The sequence below is a fragment of the Epinephelus lanceolatus genome, chromosome 19 (genome assembly GCF_041903045.1).
Source record: "Epinephelus lanceolatus isolate andai-2023 chromosome 19, ASM4190304v1, whole genome shotgun sequence".
Taxonomy (NCBI): Eukaryota; Metazoa; Chordata; class Actinopteri; order Perciformes; family Serranidae; genus Epinephelus; species Epinephelus lanceolatus.
In genome coordinates this window covers 9,644,741-9,665,702 of record NC_135752.1, presented here as the reverse complement: position 1 = coordinate 9,665,702, position 20,962 = coordinate 9,644,741, and the positions used below count along the sequence as shown (strand labels likewise).

Below are 20,962 nucleotides of genomic sequence, written 5' to 3'. Positions count from 1 at the left end.
TCATTTTTTACACCCGGCTCCCGGATGGAGCATTTGTGGCCCTGTGGTTCCAAACACAGAAACATCTGAGCTCAGAAACGTGGTGTGTTTTGCCCCACAGATTGAGGCATATTTTTACAAGGCTGGCATTATGGGTCGCCACAGCAGCAGCTCTCAGCAGGGCATAATAAAGTTCATTTTGATAACACAGCAGGAGCCAGGGAAAGCTTTAATCTTGGTCCCTGTTCTCCTTGATAGAGGGGCTAAAACAGCCCAACCTCCATAAAATCCAATATGCCCTCCCTTCCTTATACATTGCAGCCCGCTATACACTGCCACAGTAGTTACACAGTAATCATTTCATTTCAGTTCTTTTTCTGCAATCACGTCCTTGATCATGAGTCACTATGACAACAATTCGCCCTATTCCCAGCAAAATGAATCGGCAATGAGCATTCTTTTGCTCATTAAGAGAAACCACGCTGTTTACTTAACTGTGTCTTTCGTCATCATTTCATGCTCGCTGGAACAGCTGTCAACGAGTCATTAATCACAACAATATTTCACCTCACAATAATCACATTTATCTATAACTTTTTCTCTGTTTCTCTGTGTTTCTTGGTTGATCCACAAGGTACTGTCATTTGATTCCAGTACAACATACATGCAAATGGTCACAGTGTGTGACTGATTCAGTGCATCATTCTTTTCTTTTTAAATCACTATGACAACTAATTAAAGCATATTAATACACTGCAGCAGTTGTGATGTGCCAGTTGTCACTTTTAATTGAGACATTGTTGCAGTAAGGTGAAAGCCATTCCTGTTTCCATGGTGATGATATTATAGCAATAGTTAAAGGTGGATAAAGTTGTCATGACACATTTTAGGTTTTTTTATAGTTGTTGATGGAGGAAGTCTTGTTTATAGTGTCACTCTCTGCAAATGTAATTGTTGCTTAAGGATGTCTAATTGTTGACGATAAATATAATTTTCTCTTTGTGGGTTTTTTTTTTTTTTGTTTTTTTTTCAGCAAACCCCCTGCTTATTAATTCATCCATGCAACCTGATCTAACAGTGTCGCGTACCTACACCAGCCCCATGTGTTTCCAGGACTCTATTGACAAGGAGCTGATGGCCGAGCGCTCACTCCTTGACCCGCTGCCTGATCTCAAGGTTAAAGGTCAGAAAATAGAAGTGTTTTGAAATTCAGTTCCCATAGTTGCCAACTACTTTTGGAAAGGTGAGAATTACAGAGCAATGTGCAGTTCTGCTGCTGCAGTTTGAAGGATAATTTATCTTGCTTTGAACAGCCTTTGAAGCAATCTCAAAGAAAGCTGTTATACAAGGAAAAATGGTCATCACCTTAAAGGGCATCACCGACTGACCATGTGCGAAGCCACGTCCTCCTTAGTTACTGTTGCTGAGCCGGTCAAGCTTTTTATTCAAGCTTTTTATGCAGTTTACACATTTACCACTCCAAATTTGTGGTAGTTTTTGATTGAATGTGTTTGTGATTTCAGACAGAGGTAAACTAAAACAGGCTTTACATTTATATCCAGCAACAATCAGCTTTTGCTGGCTGAAATGATGCTGGCAAATTTTATCACCTGTAGCTAAATAATTATTTCAGTTAACATTAGCCTCACGAGCTGGTTGAGAATAGCATCTCCAATTTTAAGGCCTTATCTTATACCCAGTGCAAAGCACAGTGCAGTGCAATGCAATGCAACATTCATAGCTTGTTTCAGACTGATGCAGTTGTCATCTCCACAGCCAGCGCCCACAGTGTGTAAATAGTGACAGTAGTTTGTCCATGGGCATGTAGGTCTTAAAATGAGGTGTGGTCACATGCGTTGTCAGCACATTGCTTATTTGAGGCAGCAGAAAACAAACATCTGGTCTAAAGGAAACAGTGCAGTATTTTCCTGCTTTTAAAAGGGCGCATTATTCAGATAATGAGATGTGCCTTCATAGGCAGGTTCACAAGGCTTGTACACTCTGCTTGTTAGACACACAGGGACACGCATATGGGTTGCAGGGGAGTAAAATAATACATCATGAATGAGGAAAAGACTAATTACATTTTTCTAAAATGTGAACATAGCAGAGATCAGTACAGAGCTGCTATCTGACTCCCCATTAAGACAGACCTGCAGAGCCTAGTTTTCGTTGCTAAGCTAAGCTAATTGGACAACTGCTTTTGGGTCGGTTGATTGGTGAGTGATTGGGTTTTACAGAAACCAAACTGTATTTAATTTTTAGAGTAATCTAAAAAAAAAGTGCAATTTTCATACTGATACATCCGTGACTATATTAAGCAGAAACCTGTGAGGCTGGAAAAAAAAGCAACGTGGATGTGCTGAAAACTGCAGTTCCTTTAATGGCCACTTGAGGCTGGCTCCAAAAGTGAGTCAATCCCCATAAGCTCCCATGTGAAAATACCCAACTTTACAGCAGAAATAAACATGTTTGCAGCCCAGTACAAGAGGTTTCAGCCTCTACAGCTAATTCACCCATTCATGACAACTGTATGGGGGTGGTGAATTTTTATATAACTCACCCATTTGCATTTTTTGAGGCCCTAAAGTTGCACATAGTTAAGGGTGAGGTTGCTTTGAGTGAAAGACTGTCTGCAAGGTGTCAACACAGTCTATGAGTCAGATCCACCCCTCGCTCTTCCACAGCTCCACCCATTAATTGCCAAACTTGAGGCTTTAAATCTGAGTCCACAAAACAGTGGGTGATGTCTTGCTGGCTATGTCCATTATTTTTATACATTCCATGGTCTACATTGCTGTTGAAGTTCAAAAACTGACCATATTCCTGTCTTTTCCTCTTGGTCTGATGTTTATGATCTGAGTTTATTTACCTGCAACAAACAATAAAGTCACTTTTATGTCATTGTATTTGTAGGGGTGGCAGAGAGGGCAGAGTACCATGTCATGTCCCACCCTCAGACATTTCCAAGGGGCCTGGCTCCAGACTACAGAGGGGTTGCAGTAGGGACGACGCTGGGCAGAAGAGGCAAGAATCTCTTCCCTCCACAAGTCTCTTTGACTCCCAGTAGGCCTCTCCACAAAGCAACTGCTGTGTTTGGTCATGCTGGAGGCAGGCTGGTAGTACCTAACACAGGTGAGCCCAGTGTGGGGAAATTCCATTTGACACGTTCCTGTGTGTAAACTGAAAATCCTTCAACATTAAACTAGAAATGGCAGAGAAGCTGAAATCTATAACTTACGACTTTGGAACTACAGCAAAGCTGATACAGGGAATCTGGTATTGCATTTTGAAGTTGTTTGACCTTGTCAGTGTTGGTCTGCAGGGAATATGTGAAAATGTCTTGGATCGAGCAAGTAACATGAACATGAATATATTATTTACTGAAGTGATGGAGGTAGACAGCATTGGCATTTTTAGCCGACCGGTGTGTCCTGACAAACCCAATAAATATTTCTCAGTTTTTCCTAACCATAGCAAATGCATATTTTTTTGTGTTACACTTTATAAATTAATTTTAAATGTGTTTTCAGTATTTACATTTCAAAGAACACACTGTACACTATGAAGAAAATGTACACATGTCTATGTAATATAAACCTGTGATGCTCAGTCTGCCACATTATTCAAGCAGCTCTTTCTGGTGGCCTACATTCATCATCCAGTCCCTTGAGGGTCTTTATCAGACCCTGTAGATTGGCAGTAATTGTTTATCATACAGTAAAATATCGCGCATATGTGTGCATCTAAGAAACAGTCTGTGCGTGTTTTTGTGACAAAGAGACTGCTGGCAGCATTGATTTACAAGACCTATGGGACTTGCTTCCGTCACCTTTTCCTGGTGCCATCACCTCTCTGGCTGTCACCTGTAGTAAAGAGACCTGACAGCCAGGCAGGTGTGTGCATGTTGTGTGTGTGCATGTCATGTATTTTGATCAGTTTTTGCATTCCTGCTTCTCTGCAGGTATCAGTCTGCTGGTGCCTCACGGGGGGATCGCAGAAGACACTACCTGGGAAATGTACATGATCATCAACCAGGAGGACAGCAGGTGAGGGACTCTCACTGAGGCGGTGCAGTCTGCTTCATAGGCTGCTCTCTTTTAATCTTTCAGCCCGTCACACCGCATCTCTCATCCCTCTTCCTGCCACGTCGTCCCCTCCTCTCTTTGCTGAACATGCACCACAACAGACACACACAGATCCTCTCATACGGAGAATGCGCAGCCCGGTGTACTGTACACATACACATATACAGATACATATTCCCACACAGCATGGGGTTCTTGCTCATCTTGCAGTCACTACAGGGGAGGACATGATGTGTCACAAATACATTGGCAGCTGCAGACAGATTGCATTACTGCCTTAAGCAACTGTCTCAGCAGAGAAAGATACACTCCATGGCTCCAGTGGCCTGTTTTATGTTTGTAGACATAACGGTGACAATATCTCTCCCCATCATGACTGGTTTGAGTGGTGAATATTGTGAACTCTGTGATGATAGATGATATTGATTAGGTTTTTGGCTCCATGGAACGCGATATGCTATAAAGTTTAGATGACTGTTGCCTACCAGCAAGAGTCTATTTCTGTAGCTTTGCCGTCAGAATTTTCACAAAGCTATTACTTGAGGAGGAAATGGCATGAGAGATAAGAACCGTTTGAAAGGGGGTGTAATAACTTTGACTTCTTTGCAAGAGTCTCAAAAGGTATCTGACAACCACAAGTCAGTTTTTTGGACAAGTACTTGATTTATAGCAGACAGTATCAATGTGTCAGCATGTCTGTGTGAAACCTTGCTAACAAGATATCACCCGTAACAACACAGCTAACCGCCTGTGCTTCTCAATGAAATTCGATTTGTACATCTGAGGGAGAATCAAAAGTGACATTTAGTGCCATCTGAAATCCAACTGTCATCTCACCTCCACCTCCCCCCGCCCATTAAGTGCCAAGGGTCATCTGGGTAAAGATACAGATCAAAGGTCACTTAGGCATAGGTTGTGGCTCAGAGCTGAATTAGTGGGCTGGTTATACACTGCCCAGCCTGAAGTCTCCCTCAATTCAGCCAAGCTGCTGCCCTCCAGGCTCCTGCTTTGCTCTGATAAGCCTGATGCTGTTTACTTCTCTGGCTGCTGTTTAAGAAGCTGCAGGAGCCGTGCACCACTGAGCTGTCAGTCAAAGCCTATCTTCTGACAGCCGCAGAGTCCAGGGGAGAAATTGGATCCTTTCTTCCCATTCAAACTCGGCCATCTACATAAGACGGCGCTTTCCTCTGCAAAGAATAGGAATCGATCAGCTCTGGCTCGGTTTCAGGTGTTCGCAAGAGCTTTCGTTCGTCCTCTGGGCTTTACAAGGTTGTTTTGTGTGTGATCTTCTCCAGCTCAGCAGGGGACAGTGGGTAGTCCAAGGACAGAATCATAGTGTGACCAAAAAAAATGCCTGATATGGTGTGACTCACACAACTTTGAGTCAACAAGTTGAGCCATATCCGCCCTGTTTTTTTTATCATACATTGCAGGGGGGCATCTATTACTCTGTAGTGTCAATCATAATTGCCTCATACTAGACTCTCATTTAACTTTTTGGTTTGTGGTTGTTTTTGATGTTATGTTATTTGTACTGTTATGTCAGTTTCAACTGAGTTGACCAACTTTATTTAGCACTAATACTTTATTAAGCCTCTTGAACCCAGATATTTTCTGTAAACCCAGCACTGACATATTATCACCTCACAGTTCTTGTCGATGACGTGTAAGTAAATAGTGCCTGTTGACACATCCAGCAGACACAGAGCAGCATTAACATTATTTGGACTGACTCCTAAGGGAAATACATTTAGCTTTAACTAAATGCTTCAATATGGTCCCCAGCTAGTCGCTACCTTTGTCTGTCTGCCATTTGATATTGGGCAGGTAGTGTGCAGTGGCTTTTTAGAGCTTTATGGCTGAAAACAGCTGCGTGCTGCTCCTGAATTTGACGCTGATGAGAGCAGAGAGAGTGTACCAAAACAGTAAAGTTTCGAACTGTAAAATCAAAGCAATTCATTAAAACACATTAAAGGAAAACTTCAACCCCCAAAATAACTATTTGTATATCAAATACACACCATGTCACGTTGAATTTGTGAAGGAAACTTTGTTTTCCTTGCATACCTCTGAGGTGATCAAAGAATCCAAAAATGAAGAAAATTCTTGATGAATTGAAGTCATAAGGGTCCATCTTTAACAACAGCAGAAAGACATCAAAAAATCAATTTACAAACTCTCACACAGCTTGTGTAGTATAATCCTAGTCTCATTTATCCAGTTATAGGTCCAGTGCTTCTGAAACAGACAGCCCTTTTTGATAGTGAACTGAGCTAGAAGTGAAACTTATCTTTGCTCTCTTCAAAACCAGTCTCCACTTACAAAAACAGTAATTTTACCTTGCTGAGCACGAGAGCTGCTGGTCTTCCACTGCCTCCATCAAATTGTTTGCATTACTGTGTGATTTTGGTGAATCCCAACTAATCCTTTAAAGCCACAGTGTGTAGGAATTTCTCCCATCTAACGTTGAAATCATATATTGTATTCAAACAGATGGCGCCTCACTGTTTCAAACACGTATTGCAACAACTGTAGCTGCTGTGTACGAAAAAGCTTTCAATCAATCAGTCAATCAATTTTATTTATAAAGCCCAATATCACAAATCACAATTTGCCTCACAGGGCTTTACAGCATACGACATCCCTCTGTCCTTAAGACCCTCACAGCAGATAAGGAAAAACTCCCCCCAAAAAAACCCCTTTAACGGGGAAAAAAAACAGTAGAAACCTCAGGAAGAGCAGCTGAGGAGGGATCCCTCTTCCAGGACGGACAGACGTGCAATAGATGTCGTACAGAACAGATCAGCATAATAAATTAACAGTAATCCATATGACACAATGAGACAGAGAGAGAGAGAGAGAGAGAGAGAGAGAGAGAGATGCAGGTAATGACAGTGGCTTACAACAACATTAATGAAAGTAATAATATTATAGTTATAGTTCTGGCTACTGTGGTACAATATGTTTAAAGTATGTATTAATATCTGACAGTATACTTGTGTGACAATAGTCATATGTGTATAATAACAGTAGAAGTATGACTAATGACTAATGATGGCAGCAGCAGCAGGAGGCATCTGGCAGGACCACGGCAGCAGCACAACCACACATGTCACGCTGTCCAGGCACCGCTGCGGTATGAGTTAATCTGAGAGACAGTGGAGCACAAAGGCTCCGGAGAAGAAGCCGAGTTAGTGACATCCAGAATGGCCGAGTTAGCAAGATGCAGTAATAGGATGAGAGAGAGAGAGAGAGAGAGAGAGAGAGAGAGAGAGAGAGAGAGAGAGAGAGAGAGAGAGAGAGAGAGAGAGAGAGGGAGGGAGAGAGAGGGAGAGAGAGGGAGCCCGGTGTATTATAGGGGGTCCTCCGGCAGACTAGGCCTAAGTCAGCCTAACTAGGGGCTGGTACAGGGCAAGCCTGAGCCAGTCCTAACTATAAGCTTTATCAAAGAGGAAAGTCTTAAGTCTAGTCTTAAATGTGGAGACGGTGTCTGCCTCCCGGACCGTAACAGGAAGATGATTCCACAGGAGAGGAGCCTGATAGCTGAAGGCTCTGGCTCCTGATCTGCTTTTGAAGACTTTAGGGACCATGAGTAACCCTGTGTTCTCAGAGCGCAGTGTTCTGGTGGGATAATATGGCACTATGAGCTCTCTAAGATATGACGGAGCTTGACCATTTAGAGCTTTATAAGTTAACAGTAGGATTTTAAATTCAATTCTGGATTTTACAGGGAGCCAGTGCAGAGAAGCTAAAACAGGATAAATATGATCTCGTTTCTTAGTTCCTGTTAGTACATGTGCTGCTGCATTCTGAATTAGCTGGAGAGTTTTTAAGGACTTACTAGAGCTACCTGATAATAGAGAGTTACAGTAATCCAGCCTTGAGGTAACAAAAGCGTGGACCAATTTTTCTGCATCTTTTCGGGTCAGGATAGGCCTAATTTTCGCAATATTACGCAGATGAAAAAATGCAGTCCGTGAGGTTTGCTTTAAATGAGAATTAAAAGACAAATCTTGATCAAATATTACTCCGAGGTTTCTTACGGTAGTACTATGATAACACTGATGAAACCATGTCATCCGATACTACATAGAGTATTCATTCAGGCTCCTACACAGACACGCGCCGCGAGCTGACAAACCCCCTCCTCGCCATGCTGGCTGTGTTTACAACGTAGGACTGTTGGGGCGGATGTAAATTGAAACAAACCAATCACATCTTGTCCTCTGACAACTGACAAGTGGCTCAACCTCACACACCTCATCCCTCTCCTCGCATTACTGCGCCGCTAACAGCTGTTAGTGGCCAGCGGCACTACTGCCGCATAACAAAGTCCCACTCTTTGAGCATAATGCAGGATCATGTATTATGCAGCATCACGGGAAACGGAATCCTCGTCGCCAAGAAAGTGCAAAAGGGAATCAAAAAGGCAGCGTGACCAACAAATTAAAAAAACAAGGGTCAGCATTGGGGTTGCCTTTCCCAGGTGGAGAGAGCTGCTGAAGGAGAAAGGTAATACAATCACAGGCCAGCGCTAACAGCAGCTAACAGCAGCTAACAGCTAACAGCGGCGCAGTGATGTGAGGAGAGGGATGAGGCTGTTAGCGACTGGCCACTAACAGCGGCTAACAGCCAACAGCGGCGCTGGCCTGTGATTGCATTACCATTCTCCCTCAGCAGCTCTCTCTACCTGGGAAAGGCTAACCCGATGTGGGCCTTCGTTTTTTAATTCGCCGGTCACGCTGCCTTTTCTATTCCCTTTTGCGCTTTCTTGGCGACAAGGATTCCGTCTCCCATGATGCTGCATATGCATGATCCTGCATTATGCTCAAAGAGTGGGACTTTGTTTCAAATTTGCCAGGGTAGTAGCGAAGCGCCTCTTGCTCCTCTCCTTTGGCTCCTTAGTCACGCAGTGCTTGCCTGGCTCTCAACGAAAACGCCGAAGGCGGTGCTGTATGTCCCTTGCTGGCGGGTGTATTCTCAAGATGGCGAAACGTAATGGAACCCCACAGACGACTTACCCGCACAATGTACAAACAAATCCGAAATTCTCCTTTTACGAGAATAAGTCAGATTATTGGTGGAGGTAATAGTACACCAGTGATGACATATTTATGAATGCAGACATCGATTTTTGCCAATAAACAACTGAAAATGTTACACAATGTCCCTTTAAAAATTTAAGTCACACAATAATGCTAACTAACTAAATGGTCGCGACAACGGTACACCAGCAGCTCCCATGTTTAGCAAGGTAAGATTACTGTTTTAGTCAACAGGGCTTAGATTTGTAGGGAGCATAGATAAGTTTCACTTACTTCACAGTTCGGTTTCCATCAGAAAGGGCTGTCTGTTTGGGAAGTACTGAGCATACGACTGAATCAATGACAATGAGGCTTGGATTACACTGTACAAGGACTCGTGGCTTCAGTTCATGAACAATTTTCTCTGTTTTTGGATTCTTCATTCACTGTGGAGGCATGCAAGAAAAATTTTTCCTTAAAAAATTCAGCTAACAAAGGAAGTGTAATTGATACGCTCTTTTGAGGGGGTGACGTATTCCTTTAAAACTGCTTGTTTGACAAAATCTTGTTATGTATGCCTTCTTTTTTTATCCAATGTAATTTTTAATTGTTCACTAGAATTATGTTCTTGTTTGGTTTGAGTGAGTTTAAGTAAAATATTAACTCTCTTATTAAGTCCCAGCACCAAATTTTATGGCTGTATTTGTGTTCAATTCTGACTCCATACTTCTATAAGAGCTTGAAAGACAAGACTGTCAAACACTAATGAGGCCTTGTCAAAATTATTATTTTTGATTGTGGTCTGACCAAAAAAAAAGCAATGAATGTCATGCTGAATGCTGTTGTGTAAAAAAGTAAAAGGGGTGTGTTGTGTGTGCTCCACATATGAAACAAGACTTAACTAATAACCCCGATCTATTATCCAAAATTTAACCATCATCTTGGAGTGATTTTTCTTTGTTCTCATAACCACAATCAGAGATGCTAAATAACCATCTTTAATCTTTGCTCACAGGCAATCTGGCTAATTATCATAGTCTCAGCAGCAGGTAACCTTGGTTTTCCCCGAGCCTGGGGCTGATTAGCACAAAAGTGCAGCTGCAGGGCCACGCTGCTGTCTCGATGTGTGAAATTATTTTTAGACAGCAGATCATAACCTCTTTTAATTTTTTAGTGTTGATTGGTAACAGTATAATGACGAAGTTTCGCACAGCACTCTGCCTCAGAAACTGTTAAACAAACAGGAAGCAAACAACCTAACAACAAGTGCTGCAGGGGAAGGCTACCGTCTCAGCACACACACACACACACACTCACACACACACTCACACACTCATACATCACTACTCACCTTCCCACCTCCATCTTATTCATATAACAATAGCCATTTGTTTTACGGGTAATTGTTGCAGGAAGGGAAGCTACTAGAAAATCTTGCTCCAGTAGCAGTGTTGTTTCTTGATTTGGAAGTTTCAGAACTGTTCTTATTGTTGAAAACTACTCAAGCAGGATAGCAAAGCACAAACAAAAAACAATTCATTCTCTCAATCAAGTAAAAATGTCAAACATTTGTTGCTTTTCCCCATCTTGTATTACTGTAAACTTAATATCTTTGGGTTTTGGACTGCTGGTCTGACAAAACAAGACATCTATAGATGTAGCTGTAGATGTTTGGCTCCAGGAAATAGTGATGGACAATTGATTAACCCTAAGAGACCCATGGGACTGCTAGTGATCTCAGCTGACATTACTGTCTTTCAGAGCCTGTAGCCGCCTGAGTTTTGAAGCTAGAGTAAAGATACTGAATAACACTCCAGAGTTAGGCCAAATTTTGTCAAAGGAAAAACTGGCATGTCCATATTCACAGAGCTCCATTGACCTCTCACCTCAAGATATATGAATGAAAATGGGTTTTCTGGGTACCCACGAATCTCCCCTTTACAGACATGCACACTTTATGCTAATGCCATGCACTTGGGGGCTAAAACCATGCATTTTTTTGCATGCAGTCCAAATATGTTATTTTTGCCTATTGTATCTGAATATTTCGGCATACTGGGGTCCCTTAACAGTCTTGGAATTGCATAAATTGGATATGACTGGAAAGATGAGACTGTATGTGTAATGATATTAACCCCCAGATCAGCCATTTCAATGTAGTGAGATAATTTTTTGAAACTGACCGCACTGTATAAATGACCTATTGTGACCTCAAGGATAATCACAGCCTTATTAAACTTTACAGCCACAAACTAGAGACCTCAGGCATTCAGAGGATGGATGGCTTTGATAGGCTGAATGGAATTAAGGGGTTTCTCAGCAGTTTCCGAAACAGAAGTGCTCGCCAACCAGTCACCGAAAAAATGACAGTTCTTACAAAAATGTTAACAGTTCTGGATACTAAATCACAGCATGAATTTTTCTGTGGTGTTCCTCAGGGTCTTGGTTCTTTAATGTGGCATCTTGCAGGGATTTTGACCATTTTATCAATTCTAATGTGGTGCTTGAATGCTTAAATTTACCACTAAATCTGTGTAATGAATGGTACCAACCCAAGAATTGCTGCAACAACTTATGTGACACAGTTGAGCATGCGAATAACCATCATACGCATCCATCATAATGTCGCTCTAAACTATTAAAGTTTGAAGAGGCACCATACCAAAACACGATGTTTGTTACATATTTATGTCTAGAAAATCTTTACATACAGTGCTGAGCTGCATCTCAAATTAATCCTCAGATTCTGTGCTTTCAGGTGATGTATACCACGTCTATGTGTGGCATATACTATTAACCTGCTATCTCCACCTATACATCCCCCAACCCCTTTAAAAAAACACAAAAAATGGTTCTGTGGTGGGTCTCAGAGAGTTAAATCCCAAGTAATCAAAACAATTTATTGGGAAATAAATTAAAATTGCAATTAGATTGGAATTAGGACACAGCTATTGACTTGGTTATCTCTGGGGTAAGGTGGTACAGTGTTTATGTGTCACCATGAGAACTGGAACCTATAAAAACGATACTTCTAATGGTTAACTCATTCTCACTTTGTTGGTGTTTCCTGTATTTATGTGCAAACGTGTGGGTCCATGCTCAGTGTTCACATTTGTGATGCATCTGTGCCTTCGTGTCAGCGCCTGTCCCCGCTGCAGTTGTATTAATGATGTTGAGAAATATCCATGCTGCTCCTGTGACAACAGCACCGCTATCGTGTCCTGTATATGCGAGGTGTCCTGCCGGGCCAGCTGCATGACTGATGGTGGTCCCATTGATTGCTCTCAGTCTTCAGGGCTTCCAGCCAAGATTGGGCCCCTGGCCAAGAGCAGCTTGGCCCAGCTAATCTGTCACCAGGCTGGCCAGAGCAGACTTCATAAGCTCCATCGACCCACGAAGCTTACACGCTGTGTGCTAAAGCCTGTCCTCCCTAGCCCCACTGTCCATTAGTCTTGGTGCTTTAATCTTCCTCTATCTGTGTGTCTGTGTGTCAGCTAGTCAGGGATTGATTCATTATGAGTGTCCAAGGATTTGAGTTTACTTTGTTCACAGTCAAGGGTCACACTCTGCTATCTGAATGCTTGTTTAAGCAGTGATTCATTAGTCTTCATTTTCATATCATCCTTAACCCTTTTTGCTGCATTGAAATACAGAAAAATAGGGCTTGATTTTATCCTAAATGCATATGGTATTTCAAGATGTGTTGTTTTAATATGTTCTTTTATTGTACCTCTCTATGTGCAGTACGGTGTCCGAGGATGGGCCAGAGATCTTCTTAAGTCCTGCAGTCACGTATGGCCCACCGGGCCTTGACCTGTCCTGTCCCATAGCCATGACAATAGCCCATTGTGCAGAGGTCGCTGCTGATAATTGGACCATCCGCTTAAAGAGACAAATGCAGGACAACAAGTGGGAGGTAAGCAATTTCTATTAAACATCAGCAGCGGTTATCAGGTCCAGATTCTCTGCTGCAACATCAGTGCAGAATGTTAACAAGTGCAAACACACAACTTTCACCAGCGACTGGAATATCAAAAAGATCTGATAAAACTGCTACCACTTACTTTGATGAAAATTTTCATCGTGCAGTGTAGTCATGCAAGCACAGAGCTGATTTCAGGGTTGCCAGCTCAGATTCGTCATTCTGTATAAAATTCAGCCTTTCAAGCTCTACCTCATGCTGTCATACATCCAAAAGAAATGTCAGACCAAATGACTGATATTAGTCATTGAAGCATTCATTTCTTTTCCCAGTTTAATGGTAATGGTATTTCAAAGCATTACTCCTTCATGAATCTGTGATTTCTGCCTTGCAGCTGTTCATAAAAATTACACAACAAGCACAATTTATATTAGGAGGAGAAAAAACCCAATTGTGTTTGTACATACTGCACACCCTGTATGCCTGTTTGTCTTTTGTTGTTTATCATATGGCAAAACCGTACAAGGAGATATGTATCATCTTAATTATATTTAAAAATGTTGTTATACTGGGATCACTATGACTGATTTAAGCTTTGATTCATGTGAACAGTAGAAAAAAAACATCCACCAAAAAGATTCAGCTACTATAGCATTATTATTTTCATCTTAATCAAATGGTGTCAAATGCTAACAAATCACTACTTCGTTGCAACAGTGAGTAAGTGAGTGAGGGAGTGAGTAAGGGTGAGAGGGAGGGAGTAAGGGAGGTAGTGAGGGAGTTGCAGTTAGGAATAAAACACTGTGACATACAGTAAAATGACCAAGTTCTATTTGCACCCGGCCCCCAGGAGTGAATTTGTGTTTCCTAAGGCTGACTCGACGCCGTACTTACGCCATAGGCTCTACATCAACATAGAGACTACCCTATACCCAAAAATAGCATTTTATGTCTTGTGTGTGATTTATCCTTTGGGGATATATACTTAAGCAATATCACACGAGAGGGAGTAATGTACTGTATATCCTCATGGCTGTGATTCGGTCATAGGCATGAGGCCGCAGGACCTCTAGTTAGATATTGCTTTTATACAACAGTTCAACAACAGCTTAAACAGCAATGCTGAGTAAGGAAATGTTAACAAAAGGTGATGAAATAAATTATTTAAGTATGTTATTTAGCTCCGCAAAAAAAAAACAGTTCCCCCAGTCTGTTGCCAGACAACGGAGCACGCACGCCAGGAACTCACAAGCTACTTTGTATTTACATTGATCTGCAACTGTGTAACTTCGTCCAGTTCGGCTTACGAAACGTTGGCAAACCTGGATGTTGGCACGGCCGGATTCAGCTTCCTCGTCTTCTCCTGACAACCACTCATAATTTAATTCAAATGTAATTTTGGGGAAAATATCCATCTTCTTGGTGTAACGCTACTGTCAGTTTGCGTCAATGTAGCGAGTGTGACAGTTGGTTAATTAACGGTTGCATATATATTTCTAACACCTGTGAGCGGAGTGATTTTACTGTTACATGTCCCAGTGATGTTACTCTATATCAGCACTCATGGAATGCCTCTCGTCCAATCAAATTACTCAGTCGGAACTAACCGTTGTATAATTTGGGATTTCTCCTGGCTTCATATTAGCAGAGGAAATCTCCACTCGTCACTAGGCTGACTTATACAATGTAAAATGCCCTAGGCTTGTGCTAATAATGTTAGCATCTTATATTTGTTTGACAAAAGTGTTAAGTATAAGACAGTTGTTTTGTCTGTGAACCTTGTGAGTTGCAATGGAGCCAAATTTTCTAATGTTACCTTTGTTAAATGTTGCTGTTTTCCATTGCTTCATATGAGCAGAGAGAAGTCAGCTAGCCGCTAGGCTAATTTATACAATGAAAAATGCCTTAGGCTTGTACTAAAAACATTAACATGTTGTATTTGTGGGGAAAATGTGTCCAGATAAAGACAAGTGTTTGTCTGTGAATGCTGCGAGTTATAGTGAAGCGGGTTTGTGTACTTGTGTTTGAAATTGTCTCTATTAAACCATGTTTAATGTGTGTTTTGAATCAACTAAACTTTACAGCACATCACAGAAACCTCAGCCGCCGACTTGTGTTTTGGAAGTGTAACTGCAGAGTGACACAGACACACCACCGCACAAGTATAAATGCTCACAACAGCGTATTCTACGTGCGTAGGCTACGGCATAGGGTCTGCCACGAGTATAAATCCCCTTTAAGATAGCGAGGGCATGACCCGCCCTACTCCGATTTACTCTGCCGCTGATTGTCTTACCCTGACATTCTTACCCTAACCCTAACCAATCTCACTCCTCTAACCTAAACCGAAGCAACCCAACCAACAAAGGCAAAGAATACTAGCCATTCAGCAAATTCACCCCCCAGGATGTGCGCTGGACTTTGAAGCCAATTAGAAAAGAGATGTCTGTAAATCAATGGGTAAACTTTACTGAGAGTCCAACCCCTTGCAAAATTACTTGTTTTGCTATTAGAATTTGATCCATTTGGTCAGGTAACACTTCTGAAAGTCTAGTAGAGCTGCACGAATAAATCATTTCATCCTCATTCAAGTTCGCAGAGGGTTAGCCACTCGATCAGCGAAAGTCTCTTGTGAACTTGCTCTATAAACCCATTATGCGGAAGATGCAGGTAATTTTAAACCTGGGAAGTCTAATTTTTTTAGCCTCATGCGCCACTGAGCAACTTTCATAGGAAAGAATGGGTCCCGCCTCCAACATTGTATTCAGTTCTCTTTATACATCCATGATTCTCAGGGGACTGGTACTAATTAGGGACCTTTGGTAATTTATAATAATTGCTGGAATCGTCTGTGATCTTAATCCCATGTGAATCTGCCATGTCCATAATTTGCCAAGTAAAAATTCAACTGCAAATTACGTACCATGTCTCACCAAACACAGAGGTCATGTGATAATATTAGTCAGTAATTTGAGATCATATTTAGGTGTTTTGTTTTCTCCGTGCCTCTTCTCTGTCTGTCTCTCTTTCTCAGGCAAGAATTGTGGAGGCTGCATTGGTAATTATAAGAAAAAAGTTTTACAGCATTTTGGGTGCAGGTGGCTCATCTTGCCACACAGCATGGAGACCTTTCACAGAAAAAACAAGTTTAAATCAGTCAGAGGAGTAAAATCTCAAAAGATAATAACATGTGACGCTGTGTGGCAAAATCAATTCTGTTTGTTTGATCCACATTTTTAAAAAAAGAAAAAAAGATTTGAACACTATACATAAATGTAGTGGTGCTGTGTAGTGTGTCTGTTACAAATGACTGTGCTCATCGTTTCCAGGGGATAATGTCAGTAAATTTGAGTAAAAAACAGGCTTTACATATCCCCCGCCAATGCACCCAGTGAAACACTGACGTTGGGGGATAATTTCTAAATCACATGAGGTCCCATGCAAATAGGGCTTAAAATAGAGAAACAGTGGTAATTTATCCACAAGAGCTATTCATAAAAAGGTTCAGCAGAAGAATGTTGTAGTTCAAATGATGTCCCTGAACTAGCTATTTCGCTGTGTTGAAAATGAAATATGCAGACATATAGTCAGATTTTTTTTAAACTGCTAAAATGTTTATGTATGTAGTCCAATATGATACCACAGTGCGAGGTCAAAACGGATAAAGTGTGCTTTTTAAAATATTTAAGAATCCAGTATATTGCTATCTCTGTGATAGCTGCTGTGAGATTTCTTTTCTCACATCAAGCGCTTTCAGTAAAATAACACCTCTGAAAAGTCCTTCAACTCTGTCCTGTAGAGCTACTTCACAGTCTCCCAGAGACTTGTTCAGACATCAGACTTCAATCCAAACACCCTCTATCCATATCTAAGATGCTCTTTTAATGTTTAACTAACCTCAACAAAAAGCTATGGGGACCTCATCGAGGCAAAGTGACCCCAGTTTGCGTGACCTTGGAGGGCCTGTGGCTCTCTCCGCAGCCTGGTCTTTTCACTTCGTGTGACATTTACACAGACGTAATTTGCCAGTGGACGTGTTGCACAAAAGGGAGCTATCAAAAGACCCATCACCGATGGTAGCTATATGCCATCGGAAAGCAGAGAACAGTAGAGAGAGTCGGCTGAGAAGGAAGAGACAGACAGAGAGACGCAGACGGGTTCAGAGAAAGAGGGGGAGATGTTCTCCAAGAAAATGTAACGGCGTGACCCATCTCTGTCACTGTGAAATAATGAGCCCTTTATCTCAGGAAGGATGCTTACTCAAAACCTAATCTCTGGAATTAGTAATATAATGGGAGATTGAGGTCTTTCTTCCCCTCCGTCTTTCTCTCCTTCCTTCTCCCTCGCTCTGTCTGCCTCTCAGTGCCATTCCCATTAAAGCTTGCACTTTTGTACTGCTAGAGTTTGACTCCATCATTTCTCCCCGGCTGCCTGGCGGGGATGAGCTATGTCATGGAGATCCTTCATGTCTGCTGCAGCGCTAATGGGGCAGGTTTAGGAAGCTGTGGGCCACTAAATTACCCTGCATTGCTTAATATGGCTCAGCCAGGCCATATGCAGAGGGGACCTGTGGGTCACAGTTATGTTTCAAAGGTGATTTAGGGAGGATTGAGCACGAGATGAGGAGCAATTGGCCATCGGATATACAACTGCACCCCGCTAATCCGTTTTGTCAGTGTTACTGTATCCCCATCTGTTTAGTTGATGCGTCATTATTCATTTGGCCCTCGTTCAGCTTTGCACAGTTCCTGATCCTGAGTCTGTATGAGGGAAAGTTTCCAATTTACTGTCTGTGAAGTGCTGAAGTACCTTAATAATATTCTTAAATAATACAGTCACCTCTTGGATTTGAAATGCTGAAGTCATGCCTCTCATGGACTGTTAAGTGACTGTTATTTTTCCCTTTTGTGTATTTTTCTACAGTTAATAAGCTAATAAATGGAATAATAGATCCTGCTAAATGAATCATATTAGCAATGAACAGTGTAGCTCCCATAAAACAGGTTGAATGGTCTTCAGCTTTCAGTTTGATGGTTATATTAAATCCTCTTTCTACCTCTGCAAACAAATGCTTGGCAGTAATTGAAATGTTAATAATCATAAATCTGTATGCTCAGCTCCACTGCGTGTAGGTCAGTGCTGAATCCTCAAAACCAAAAATCATCAATGAGACAGCTTTCCATTATTGAGCTGTTCCCATGCTTAACCCTAAAAAGAAGTGTTAATGGCTCAGGATGTGTGCTTAATGCATCGCAACTAAATCTGATGTTTCCTCCCTCTGAAGGAAGTGATGTCTGTGGACGAGGAGAGCACGTCCTGCTACTGTCTGCTGGACGCTCAGAGGTGCCACGTGCTGTTGGAGCATCCAGGCCGCTATGCCCTTGTGGGGGAGCCGCTGAACCACCAGGCGGCCAAGCGGCTGAGGCTGGCTGTGTTTGGCAGTCCAGATACCAGCAACTCTCTGGGCTTCACCCTCAGGGTCTACTGTGTGGACGACACACCCCATGCATTTCAGGTATGAGGGAAGAGAGAGGTAGCCTGGAAACCAGACATATCTGCACGCAAAATGCGTGAGAACATCATTTTTTGCTTGGGCACCCCCCTGCTGGGTACACAACAGCAACATAAACCTAACTGTGGAAAGAGGACGCTGTTAAGGTGTTTTTGCAAACATCAAAGATGGCTGCAGATGATGTGGAACTTTCTGTTAAAGCACTATTTTCAAACTGTGATGGCAACACTCTTTCACAGACATATTGACACTACACCATTACAGCTCATCTCTGCGCGCTGTTGTCTGTTTACATTTGTCCATCGCTCAGCGCTGCGTCACCTGTGTCATTGCTCTGATTGGTTTTAGATCTATCCAATTGCATTTTGGCCTATGGCTGTTGATGACCCCTCTTGAAAATCAAAAATGAACTGAGAGGGTTCAGACAAACTTGCATTTGCACTTATGTCTGGTGTTGTCAGGCGAAGAGGGAAGAAGTAGAAGGAAACAATGAAGAGCCACTGATGAGTCCGTGTAATGAGAAAGTATATTTCTTACTTATAATTGAGTAGTTTGTCTTGTCAAAATTTACAAAACATTAATTTCCTTTTACTTCAGGCTACAGAGGTAATAGGTCATAACACACACTGTTGTATACAATAGAAGGAAAGCACAATTTTTTTTTTTTTTTATGAGGGAAGTAAAGAAAATTGATACTTAGTACGCCCTGCCTCTGTAAGGCTATACTTAGACACAGTGGTGCTCTTAACTAAATGCTACTGCATGCGTACATGCTCACAATGGCAAGTCTGTCATTACATTCACTTATGTCAACATTGTAGCACCACTGGTGTTAGCGCGCAAACGTTTGCCAGTTAGCAATAAAAACAAAGTACAACTGAGGCTGATGGGACTGGCATTAGTTTTGTGGTCAAAAACCAAAGTGTCAGACAAAGTGAAATTGAACATAATGTGACGATGGAGCTCAATTAACAGTTAAGGGATCATTTATATTGTTATCATTTCTCCATAGCAGAACATTAGTGTTTAACTAGATTTCATGGCATTCCATCCAATGCAACGATTCCTTCAATTTCCCTCAAAACCAGAAATGTCAACCTCATGATGCCAGAGGATTATCAGTGCCATTTGGATGCATCATCTGGTCATCATGAGCGTATGGCCAGAATTTTATAGCAGGCTTTTAAGGGTTGGTGAGGAAAAGCTGTCACCCTATAGGTCACCTGCAAGCAGATCAGCCAAATTACTTTGCAATAATAACCAGGTTTCCACCAGTCAGTTCAATTCAATTTTATTTATAAAGCCCAACAATATCACTAATCATCATCATTTGCCTGAGAGAGCTTTACAGCATACAAAATCTCTCTGTCCTTTGGACCCTCACTGCAGATAAGGAAAAACAAGAAACTGAGGAGGGATCCCTCTTACTTAGGGATCTAAATAGTACTACTAAATAGTTTGGGGATTCAGTTACTCTTTAATAGTTCTTGAGATACTTCAGTTTGGAGCAAAGCAATGGACAGAATATTCATGTCCAGTATTCTAATATGATATAACTAGAATGACACTAGTCCAGTCTGCAAGCACAACCACTATATATGCCTGCATACATCTCAAAAAATAATAGAGTGATGTCAAGCAAGTGCTCCATAACAACTGCTTTCTGTATAAAGTGTGAGCAGCTACAAGTGTAGGCTACCCAGGAGGATCACTGGTACCTGTGAGTGTGGATTGTGATAATGAGTCATATTTCTTTATTTGGCTATGTTTTGTCACTGCTGAACTTTGTCACCTTTAAAATTATATTGCAAGTTTCACGAAAAGCAGGCCATTAGTTTCCAGTAATCCTGCTTACAAACGAATTGAACTGAAAACAAAACCTCCTCTGTGGAAGTAAGTATATACGAAATTTAAATTGCAGGGGTTTGGTGGTTGTGGCTGATGGTTTTGCCTGGGAGAATTGCTGTCTGGGTTTCTTTGTGCTCCACTGAAGATCTGCCTGTTCAGTAACATTGCCACTGGGAGATGCTTGATGACTAGGAGACAAAGAGGGACTTTTAATTACAAAGACAACAGATGCTCCAAGGTTGCTTCTCTGCCCTTAATTTGCGTAATTTAATTTGCTCTCTGTTAATTAAATGTGTTTCAGCATTGCATTCCATGTGACAAGTATTTGAACACGTTAAAATGAGACACATTCTCAGATGCTGCACCAGTTCGTCACACTGCGCTCCTGAATGGTGCTTTGTGGAAAGTTTGCCCTCCTGCTCACAGTGTGGGCACTGAAAACACAAACACATTTAGTTCTGTTGAAGTGTTCTGAAGCCAAAATATACTTTTCTTGAGAGTAATTTGTCTCCTATCTTAATAAACACACAGCAACTTTTCTGAACAGTGCTGATAGTTATCCTGTGTTGCCGCCAGCCTTACTTCACTT

The 20,962-nt window shown here is 41.7% G+C and overlaps 1 protein-coding gene across 1 annotated transcript in view; it reads left to right on the top strand.

The window, feature by feature from the left end:
• LOC117269567 (netrin receptor UNC5D-like) overlaps nt 1-20,962 on the top strand; it is a 245,045-nt gene that overhangs the window by 215,500 nt on the left and 8,583 nt on the right. The window contains exons 10-14 of the mRNA XM_033646670.2: nt 1,013-1,162; nt 2,896-3,114; nt 3,944-4,028; nt 12,836-13,007; nt 18,298-18,528. Of these exons, the coding sequence (XP_033502561.1) occupies nt 1,013-1,162; nt 2,896-3,114; nt 3,944-4,028; nt 12,836-13,007; nt 18,298-18,528 (857 nt within the window). The remainder of the gene's footprint in view (nt 1-1,012; nt 1,163-2,895; nt 3,115-3,943; nt 4,029-12,835; nt 13,008-18,297; nt 18,529-20,962) is intronic.